Consider the following 11,066-nt stretch of genomic DNA (forward strand, 5'->3'; position numbering starts at 1 on the left):
GTTGAACACAAATCCGGTCGCAATAAATCCCTCACAGTCGAGCATCAATATACATATTTCATATTTGTTCAAAGCCTTTCTGGCCTCCGAACACGATAAATACAGCTGTGTCAGTTGAAGGTTCCCACAGCTACTACTAATCTGTGGCATCTCTTACTTTTCTTTTGGAATACATTTTCTTACACACTCAAAGGGTGATATTGTTAGAAACCAGATGTTTTTTTTTTCATGCAGGGGCGGCAGCTAACCTCCCCTTCAAAAACAGCTAACGAGTGAGAGCCGAATGAGTGAGTGGAGAGATCGATGGGAGAGAATACTCACTCCACCTACGTTTTACAGTACATTGCTTTCCAACTCTTGAGCATTTTTTTTTGTCTTTTTAAAGGTTTGTAATACAGCTGGGAGCATTTGAATTCTACTCTCACACAGAGGGAGAGCTTCATTCAGACATCTCCACTATATCTTTACATAGTAAGTAGGTGTTTGCTGCTGTATCAATGTTTGAATGATCATTTTTTGGATGGGAGCTCCGATAACAAGTCTATAAAAATCCAGACACTTAGGCCGGAATCGTCCCCACGGAAACCCATCACAGCCAATTTGATCCCATGAGCCGTAACAGCATAAACCGCTGCCTTCTGATTACCCGGGCTTTCAACCTGTAGCCCCGCCTTCAAAATTGTAGCTTTTACTATTATCCAACCTGATTGAGCCATTTTCTTATGTAGCAACCTGCTATTGTCCTGGTTTCCACTGCTGCTGCTTTATGGAGCAATGCAACGCCTCATGCAATACAAGCAAAAGCAATGTTATTGCCAGTCACTAAGCATTTCATATACATTTAAATAGTTGCATAATATTTCAGATTTACGTCACCTCCCACCTTTAATATCGTTAATAACCTTGAATTTACGTTTTCCAGCTCATGAGGGCGTTTTTGTCGATACGCTTTTTAATCAAAAGTCCAAAACGACTCGTCGAGGTTGACATTGGCGTCACGTTCGGCCCAGTCAATAGCCAGGTTCTCACCCGCCCGGACAAAAGCGTGGCGAGCTGAGCCCCACTCAGTACCCGTATCACGCCTCGTAGCGCCAACAGCAACTATTCTGTGATTCCCTTTTTCCTCCTCTCCCATTCTCCCCCGACCGAGCGCGCTATGGGACTCCAGCATCGCCTTTGTGTACCGCATGTATTCTCCGCATTGTAATGAAAAGGGGAGGGGAGCACAGAAGGCAACAAGAGTTAGTTTTCAAAGTCTGCGACCTCCGTAAGGTCATCGTATTCACACGCAGGAGTGGGGAGGTTTGGGGAACAGACGGTTTATTGATTAGGCGCTCATTTGCTTAATTGAACAAGCACGTGTGCTGAGATGTGACAAATTGAAAAATCCATTGCGATGCTATTTAGGTCAGCTACGACGTGGCGCCTTTCTTGATCCGAGCCACTCAGATATGTCCCTGTGTCTGTGGGCAACAGTCCGTCTGAAATCAATCCGCTCTCACTTTACACTTGAGCACTTCCGGCCAATCAGAGGAAGGAGAAGTGCCAGGGCAAACAAGTCTTTGTCGCAGAAATGCCCTATTTTCTGCTTTCCTATCTTGTTAATCATCTCACTGCCACAAAGAATATCCATTGTTGTATTCGAAGTCATAAAAACAGCATTTTCACCCAAGCTGTTGAACCACAAAGTGTACTTTTCATCACACGTACTGTATTGGACACGTTACAGAATAGATGTAGTAGTGCGGAGCTCCACCTGGCAGCTGTAATGGCCCACTCATCAGGTTACAGGATCATATCGCAGCAATACAGCAGCTTGAGCTCCGTCTCGGAGTGAGGCAGAGGAGGCGGCGGACTTCGGAGACTGTCCTTTTACAAGGCCATTTCAAACAGTTTGCAGCGTCTGCCTGACACGGTTCATCTCCCGCAGCAGCAGGGGTTTTAGGGCTTCATTTCAATTTTCTTCTTCAATTTTTTTGTTCATATGCAGGGCATTCTGCCGGGGCTCGGCGGGAGCCTGATTCACTGTTCAGGTATTCTGGGAGAAGTAGAAGAAAAAAAAGGGCATCGCTCGTGGCGCAGGATGAAAAAAAAAAGTTTCTGAATTGCTGTAACTCAGCCGTCATTAGATGGTCCATTTCCAGACGTGGCTGGATTCACCAGAAGTGGACATTTGTCATGGTTGATTCAGCAGCCCGAGAGATGGCTGGGTGTGTCGTCATGAACAAGTGGCCTCAAATATTTGAGGTGAAATCTGTCACCGAGCTTCAAGGAGGTTAATCTTCACGTTTCTTCTGCTCAAGTACGGTAAACACACTTTCCAGCGTGTATCTACTCAAATAATGGAATGGTCATGAGGTATTTATAACCTTGGGTACAGAAAATAAAGAGTCTTGGTCTTGATTGCTCCCTTGAGGAAATGGTCCTGATTGTAAGTGCCCTAAGAAGGGAGATGACGGGTTCCTGTCCACTTGAGTGCAAGTTTCCCAGCCAAAAAAAACCCAAGTTGGCATCATCCAATCAGCACGGGGAGATGGAGAAACGTACAAGCTGCACTAGTGGCCCCTATAGGCCATGTCGGGCCTCAACTGGCTACTAAAAACCAATCATTTATGCAGGAAATGTCATACTCTGAGTGGATTAAAGCGACCTCTCCCACCGGTTCACGTCATGCTCACACTTCATAATTACTCTGTCTGGAATTGATCAGACACCGTCTAACTAAAACACAGGGAAGGGAGGAGAGAGATGTCCAAGCCGTCATTGTTTTCATTGAGGCTCTGCTCTTTTTGTCCCAGACTGACTGAACACAGGCTAATTGGCCCTTTTAGTATTTCTTCAGAAAAGGTCTCAATTTCATAGCCTTACTTCATAGCTGGGTAACACTTGGCTCGGAGCCTGGCTTTTAAAGTGTGTGTGTGTGTGTGTGTGTGTGTGTGTGTGTGTGTGTAGAGTGCACTGACTTCTCCTGTCTCCAATTTAATTTCAAACGTTACCGATTAAAATGTCATCCTTTTTTTTCTCTTTACGATTATGATTCTCAACATGTGAAGGTTTCACATCCCTTGTTTTTTTTATGGGAGTCGCAAAAAAAAAAAACGTGGACAAATCAGTCTTTATTATGAATTATTAGGGCACTTTCCAAATGATTGTCATGGACATTTAAACAAATCTGGCGGTTTATCTTTGAATTGATTTTGAAGCATCAAATCCAGATAATACTTTCTTTATCTCTTTGCTTTGTGTGCTTTCAATTAAGAACTTAAGTTCAAATACAAACCACACAAGCTTTATGCTGAACATGACTGTATTTATGTCTTTATTAAGAAGTATAAGGACGTTTAAACAGATCTGATGCTTTATTTTTAACTTAATTTGAAGCATCCAATCTGAGCTTTCTTAATTCATTGCAGCCTGCAGTACCAGGGAGCATCCACAGGGGAGTGCTGCTCTCCTGTTATTCACATCAGCTGATGGTAAATCTCATATATTGACTTGCTAATCAGTTGCCATGGGTTGCTTTTAAGCTCAGATCTATAGCGGCCTGGCAAAGAGCCTCAAATGGTTCAAAATAAAGCAAAGTGTCCCAGAAGGCAGTGTGATTAACACACTGCCCTGGAAGTCAAAGGCAATATACGTATGGGGAAGTACTTACAGTAATTACTTATTTTTTTTACCACCTTAAATGTAGTTTACTTTTGTCGAGAAAAACAAGATACAATTGTCTGATTGCAACTAAAATCTGTAGTTACAGTGGTGGAACTATAACACTGTATTTCAGTAAAATTTCTATGTACTTTTGATTTATTACACTTCAATTACATTTCGACAAAATGTCAGAATTCAAAGTTATATACAGTATATAATATGTTTTGATTGTTATTGTTTTGCTTTAATTAACATGTAAGCAGTGTTTTAATTAAATGCTGATCAAGGTTTGTTAACATACCACATAGTACAAGTATCTTCCCTCAGTACCACATTATACTCTCCACTATACAGGTATACATTTGCATATATTGTAATCAGATTACCTGTTTTGTCTTGAAACCATACTAGTATTATTGTGTTAGTACTGTTTTATGGTGTTTTAGTACTTTAAAAGTCTAATCAAATGTATGTATTACTAGTAGTAAAGTGTGTACTATTATTTGCAGCCCACGTGGAACCAGCATGAAGCCACTTGAATGTTCATGTAAAGGGCCCTCATATTTCCACAGCAGTGTTTGGCCCCTGCGGTGTAATTGATAAGACTTGGGGTGTGAATGGCTGCTCTCTAGCAGCCAATGGCTGCGCACCGGATGCGAGATATCCGCTGCAACAACAAGCGCTCTGTTCCCCCTTCAGCTTGACGCCATTTACAGCCCAAATCCCGACCTCCTCTCCGGAAAGAGCAAAAAAAAAAAAAAAAAAAAAAAAAACATTCACACACGAGAGGAAAAAAAAAAAGACTCACAGACGCTCAGAGACTCGCGGATAAAACATATCGCTTCTTTCTGGAGGAAAAAAAAAGAGAAAAGTTTCACTTCGGCGGTGATTTCTTTTGAAGTTTCGATGCCTCGTGCTCTCGCGGGAAACGTAGGATTAACGTCGCTTTAACGAGAAAAAAAAATGCGCTCCGGTTGGAAACTTTCTCAATGGATTTCACCGACACCGACGGCTTCCCAGACTGAGTTGTTGATGTGTGGAGTAAACTCGCCCTCCAACCGGATTTATTTCACCTAGACGGGGGCTGAAGCGGCGAGAGCACGGTGAGTGTCGCCTTTTTGTCAGTGCTTTGACGTGGTTTATAGCCCTCCTCTTCTTTTAGCTCCCTCTGCTATAAGCCGAATGTTATGGTTATTACTAGTTTACATGTACGCATTATTTTTAGCTTCTTCCGTCTGTGTTTGCAGCTAGAAGCGACTTACTTCTACTTTTCTGGGAGTTTAACGTCTTAATTCGGTGCGAGCCTTTTCCCTGGGAAGTCGTCCAAGATGGCACATGTGTTTGCTCATGTGTGTTCGTGCGTCCTGTTTCTCCCCGTGCAAACAGCACATCCGCTCAGCCCGCTGGTAGAGCTGCTGGGTGTAATATGTGCGTTATTACACCTGGCAGATGTGTAACAACATGGCTCATTGAGGAGATTAAAAGTGAATCTGATATGTCATTTTTTTATTTTTTATTTTTTTTATAGAGCTGATGCTTTACTTCCGTCAGCACCCACACTTCACCCACCCACTGTGGCCAACAGGCCCTGTGAGTGGATGAGAGGCCCCCACTAACAGGTTAAAATCTGAGTGTGCCTGCAAGCAAAAAAACCTCATAAATCCTAAAGAACCCTCATGCATGCACAACCCCTTGATTGCATCACCCACACTTCACATGGACTCTTTCATCCACGCAACTTTTCTTTTAAATCTCGTCACCCCATCTTCCTTTCACCGGTGTCACAATGTAAAAAATGCGTTAGAATGGGGAAGGTGGCTGCAGGCCATTTGTAATGCAACACACACAAAAGCCCTTCCTGTATTGTCATTGAAAAGGCCATTCAGAGACGGCATTTGAAGGCTAATTACCACAAGGAAGGAGAATTAAGGCGGCCATTGTTGGGTTTCTTTACTTTGCTGTGATATGTTGATGGAAACAAGGCTGTGCTTTTGAACGTGCGAGCACGTCTGCATGTATTTACCCTCCATGCGATGTGATTACATTTGATCTGGGAGCTGTGAGCGCCTGTAGAGGTCAGAACTCTGCCTTTCACGCTCCCTCGGACACGTAGCGCTAACATGGCATGTCTGTGTTATCTGTTCGTCCCGTATCAGCCATACTACTCCCTCGGTCCGCAACAGGAACCACTGAACTTTGATTGCCACCATGCACAGCCTCTCACAGCGGGACTGTAGATATAGTAGATGGAGATATTTAGTGTGGAAATGTGTTACTACACGTTGTTATTACATAAGTTTTCTCCATAATGATGTTGGTGTAATTTACTATCACGTAGACAAAGAAAAGACCAAAAGAACCACAATCTATAGTTATTATTATTATTATTGCAGGTAATCAATCATTTTATTTTGAAAATATTTTGGAGGATATTCTGCCGTTGTTGCAGACGGTGGAGAGGCAACAGGAAACGAAGGGCGAGAGATGCAACAAAGGCCGGACTCGGTTGCGGGAAGTTGCCGTTCAGGGTTGATGTCTTCAGCTGCAGGAACATAACTCGTAATTTTGTCTAAATAATCATAATCCGTCCGACTTTATCTTGGTTAGGATAGTCATTGATGTGTCATAGGTTTGGGGAAACGTGATGTTTGCATAAACTAGCGTGGCAGTGAGGCATCTAAAATAAACAAAGATATCAGATCCACTCTGTGTGTGTCGGCCGTTCCATCCGTTATCATTTGCATGGCATCATTTGCATGGCTCGCCAAAGACGGATATCAACTGTCCGTTTCTGTTGCAGGACTTCAGATGTGTCCCATGCCGGCCAGAGTTGCCCTTCAGTCCCGAGATGGATTCCACACGTCAGAACGACAGCGATGGGGGAGGAGGACGCCACGGGTCGCCGCCGCCGCATGACGAAGGGAGACCGCCGCAGCCGCCGCAAACCCACGACGGTTCGCCCAACCCCGGGTCGCCCGGCAGGCAGCCGCTCCATGTGCTCTCTCTGGATCAGATCCGGATAACGGGGAGCAGCAATGAGTACACAGAAGGGCCCACGGTCGCCCAAAGGTCTCCGGCCTCGCAGCTTCGGCAGCCGAAGAGTGACTTGTCACCGGGTTCAAGCACCAATGGGGAGACTCTGGAAGACCTGCATTCATTGACTCAATACGGAGACGCAAATGCGTCCATCTCCCCCAGGGACGGTGTGTTGGAGGACTCCCATAGCAGCATCGGGGCCAGCGTGGGCAGCTCGTCGTCGGGCCAGCGGCTCCTCGGCAACCAGATAATCAGAACGCAGCCCAAACGTGCGGAGCCGACCCCAGAAGAGCTGAAGCCCCTCCACCAGGAGCCCCGGCCCGTGTTGGCCGTGCCCGGCAGCGGCGGCCACAAGCACCCGGGCGTGCACACCAGCAAGTGCGAGGACTGCGCTCGGTGCCGTTGCCCGGAGTGCAGTCGCCCGCGGGTGCTCCCGTCCTGCTGGACGTGCGGCAAGCGGTGCGTGTGCTCGGCGCAGAACGCGGTGGAGTACGGCACGTGCGTGTGCTGCGTCAAGGGCCTCTTCTACCACTGCTCCAGCGACGACGAGGACACGTGCGCCGACAAGCCCTTCTCGTGCGCGCCGTCGCACCGCTGCGTCCGCTGGACCACCGTGTCGCTCCTGGGCCTGCTCTTCCCCTGCCTGCTGTGCTACCTCCCGGCGAAAGGGTGCGTGGCCGCGTGCCAGAGCTGCTACGACCGAGCCACGCGACCCGGATGCCGGTGCGAGAACGCGAAGCCGCTCCGCTGCGAGGATGTCGGCAAGGCGACGTAGACGATGAAACTGTAGGTTCCATGGAGACCTTGACCCCTACCAGATCTGGGCCGACGTAGTCACGTGTTGCCTTCAAGGCCGCTCGGAGGAACTGGAGGTTCACTCCACCCTAGCATTATGAGTCTCACTTGAAAGGTAAACCAAAATAAGCGCTTCACGTGTGTAAAAGTATGAAGACATTTTACCGGTTTGTCCTGAAAGATGATTTCTTCACTCAAGTGCCCAGATATTGTCGTTGCTATGAGAGTCCAAATGGATAGCCTTTTTGTTTTTGTTAACATTTAATACAACTTATATGCTAAGAACAGACTCCTATTACTAACTGTCTGTAAAGTAGTAAATGCAAAGGGTATGTACATTAGAAAGTCTGACAGATGTTTATTTTTGTACATATAATAACACTTCAACTGTGAAACGTTTTCTGCCACACCAGAGGCACCTTGCTAAATCCACATTTATATGAATCAGTCAACTTCATTCATACAGTTTGTATGTATGTCAATCATTTAATGTAATTTACAAAGGAAAAATATTCTACCTTCTACTTGTAAATTGTACAGTGACCTTATATGAAAAAAATCTATTTTCTAATTCCAACATTGCTTAGTGTAAAGTTAAAAAAAATATATATTTATTTGAAGGTTTTATTATTTTATAATGAAAAATATTTATTTTGAGAACTACTCCGACCTGTAGGAGTGTCAACGCTGGATGGATAGTTCAAGACCAATATATTAACGTTTGAAATTAAACAACCTTGAAGTCTGATGGAGTATTTCTTCCTGTTTTTATTCCTGCGTCGATGTTCATTTCGTCACTTCATGTTCAAACATCTGCGCTCCTGCAGGAAGAACCTCTTGAAAAATGATTTTCTGCATACAAGTTCCTCAGTGTCCTGCAGGTACTCGGCCCCCTTTTTTCCCTCCTTTTTTTATTTCTATCAAAGGTTTGTTCAGGAATTCCTCGGTCTCGAATGTCCCTGCAGGCGAAACACAAGCCTGAAACACAAGCCCCTGACACTTGTTGACAGCATACGGACGTGTTTGCGGCGCGGTATGCATTCACGGCCCTGATTGACGCGCCGAGGCCCAACCTGCGCTCGCTTGTTTGTTATTCATCCCCCCGGCCTTTGACTGGCGAGGCGTTTGCTTTACATAATTATCAACTTTCACCTATTTTTTTTTTTACAGCCGACGCGGAGGCCGAATCTCATTAGGGACAGAAAAGAGTTGATCTGTGTGTTCGGTTTTATCTTTCCAGTCGCAGGCCTCCTCTCTGCCTCCATTGTCTCAGCTGTGAATGAAGAGGGAAGGGGGGGGTTGTTAGGAAGAGGGAGCGCTAAGGGTTAAAAGCATCACTTTGAATGACAAAGACCTAACAGTTTACCCCCGTATTCAGCCCGGCATGCATTCATCCTGTTTTCAATAGTCGGGGGGTCATTCTGGCTCCCCAACGCTACCTGCTCCTACTTGGTATTCCCATAGGGAGATTGTTGTCTTGTTGGGGGGGTGGATCTGTTGGGACATGCAGCTATAAAGCAAGTTTATTTCCCTAAACCTCCTCATGACTCCACATTACATCCAGAACGGTGTTCCCCTCTTTATCTTTTTTTTTTAATGCATCTCAGCTCTGAGCAAAATGCAGCGTGGGAAAAAAAGTATATCTTCAATCAACAGTTATTTTTGAACGGCGTAAGGGCTTTCCTCGGATTTCCTCCGGTCACTTCCTTCCTTCCTGGGTTGATCTTAAATCAGGAATATGTGACTGTATTTTCTTCAATAAAACACGGCTCTAGAGATGGTTTTTGAACTTTTATAACCTTGTAGAGTCAAACACCGTGCAATAAACTGACAAAAAAAATAGGAGAATTAGTGCATATAAATTCTGACAAACAAGATTTAGTGCATAAAAGGATAAAGACAAGATACCCGGGTCGTCCCAGTGATTTGGCAGGAGGAGGAGGGAGGGGGGGGGGGGGGGGGGGATCAGAACGGCTCTCTTTGTTGGTTTTAGCCGCCGCGGCCCCGGCGGCTCATGGCGGCTGTGGGGCAGAGCGGCCTATTCAGCCTGCTCACCAAGGCAGAACGCAGCACAGGAAGACAGGAAGGAAGCGGGGCTATTCTTCATGGACGCTTTGTCTGTCTGTCTGACGGCCGGGCTTAAGCAATCAAACAGCACTGAGAGAGAGGGAGGAAATGCAGGGTGGTGTGAAAACAGCTCATTTATGAGAACTTATAATGTGCTAAAATATAGAAAACATTCAGGAATACCCAACTGTACTCCTTCTTAAACAGAATGTATTTTATTCAGTTTGAAAATGTAATTATCCAGAAGTTACTTTAGTTTTATAGCATTTTGTGAAAAAAAAGTGCACAGTTGACATGACAGTGAGGGAAATTCCAACTTCAGTTTGACCTCAAATCAGCACTTTATAGTGGAGATTATGTGAATGTGTGGCTCCGAATATCAAATAAATGAACTATTTCCAACGAAATTGTGAAATTCTAATTGTTTTCATTGCATTATAGAACAATCATGGTAGTGAATGTTCCTTTCTCTTCATCTTACCCTCCGTTTCTCAACTGCAAAGTCTACTTTTATTATATTATATTTGATCCAAATCTATTCTAATCACTCATTGGTTGCAGAAAAGCCGGTTGAACGCGGTTCTGCAGCCTCTCTCAAAGAAAAACCCCTCTTCCGCGTCGGTGAAAGCCATTTCTCAGAAGCTGAAAGTTTCTGGTTTTCCGTCGTGGGCGAGCTCGAGATGCACGCGTCTCGATCTGCATCCCCTCACCTGACTGTGGTTTTACTTTCCACTCAGACTCGCTAGTAGTACTCTGTGTATTCATCAACGAAGAAACATCCCACAACATGGAATAAGAACAAATCCCAATCCTATCAGAGTGACATCCTTTCTTTTATATCTGCAGTTAAACTCCTTGAGTGTGTGTGTGTGTGTGTGTGTGTGTGTGTGTGGAGCACAAAGGCTGCAGATGAGTCTCAAAACTTTCAAACGTGGCCTGTAGGCGTGTGTGTGCGTGTGCTTATGTGTGTGTGTGTGTTTTCCTGCACACGTGTGTGTGTTTCTGTCGGCATAATGGAGTCTCTCGCCCAGACAATGAAGCCCGACTGGAGGCCTAAGTCTAATAGCAGCACTTAACTTCAATCCACCACAGGAAGTTGGCTCATCTGCACACACACACACACACACACACACACAGAGGGAGAGAGAGAGAGTCGGACCGTTGCTGACAGCCAGTGGATATTTGTTGGCGACACCATGGCTGCAAGGCTCTTTACAGCTTAGCGGCCAATTGTTGTTCACACACACACACACACACTCAGAGCTTAGAGCTTCAGTTGTTATCCTGAAAGGCAACCCTTATCCCTCCCGCTACACAGTAGGACAGACGCACATAAAAAAAAAATCAAAAAGGGGGTATTAGTGCGGTCTGACAGCTCACTATGCCCCGCCGCTTTTTTCCTGTGCGCACATGTGCGATGGCGGCAATTATGCGTGTGTGTGTGGGAATTAGAAGGCGGGAGAATAGCGGCCGTTTAGCCGCTGCGTGCTAAGCAGCTAGCGCACTTTTCATCCACGTGG

The 11,066-nt window shown here is 45.4% G+C and overlaps 1 protein-coding gene across 1 annotated transcript; it reads left to right on the forward strand.

Annotated features, from left to right (window-relative positions):
- The first annotated feature begins 4,595 nt into the window (after nt 1-4,595).
- spry2 (sprouty RTK signaling antagonist 2) lies at nt 4,596-8,227 on the forward strand. The gene is made up of 2 exons (XM_084004216.1): nt 4,596-4,751; nt 6,449-8,227. Exon 2 carries the CDS (start codon nt 6,497-6,499, stop codon nt 7,457-7,459), a length of 963 nt encoding a protein of 320 aa, XP_083860342.1. The 5' UTR covers nt 4,596-4,751; nt 6,449-6,496; the 3' UTR covers nt 7,460-8,227.
- Nucleotides 8,228-11,066: the final 2,839 nt, after the last annotated feature.

The sequence above is a fragment of the Eutrigla gurnardus genome, assembly GCF_963514095.1.
Source record: "Eutrigla gurnardus genome assembly, chromosome: 24".
NCBI classification, from domain to species: Eukaryota; Metazoa; Chordata; class Actinopteri; order Perciformes; family Triglidae; genus Eutrigla; species Eutrigla gurnardus.

Excerpts from the sequence above, each read along its gene's own strand:
- spry2 (XM_084004216.1), top strand. The coding sequence starts at position 6,497 with ATGGATTCCACACGTCAGAACGACAGCGATGGGGGAGGAGGACGCCAC.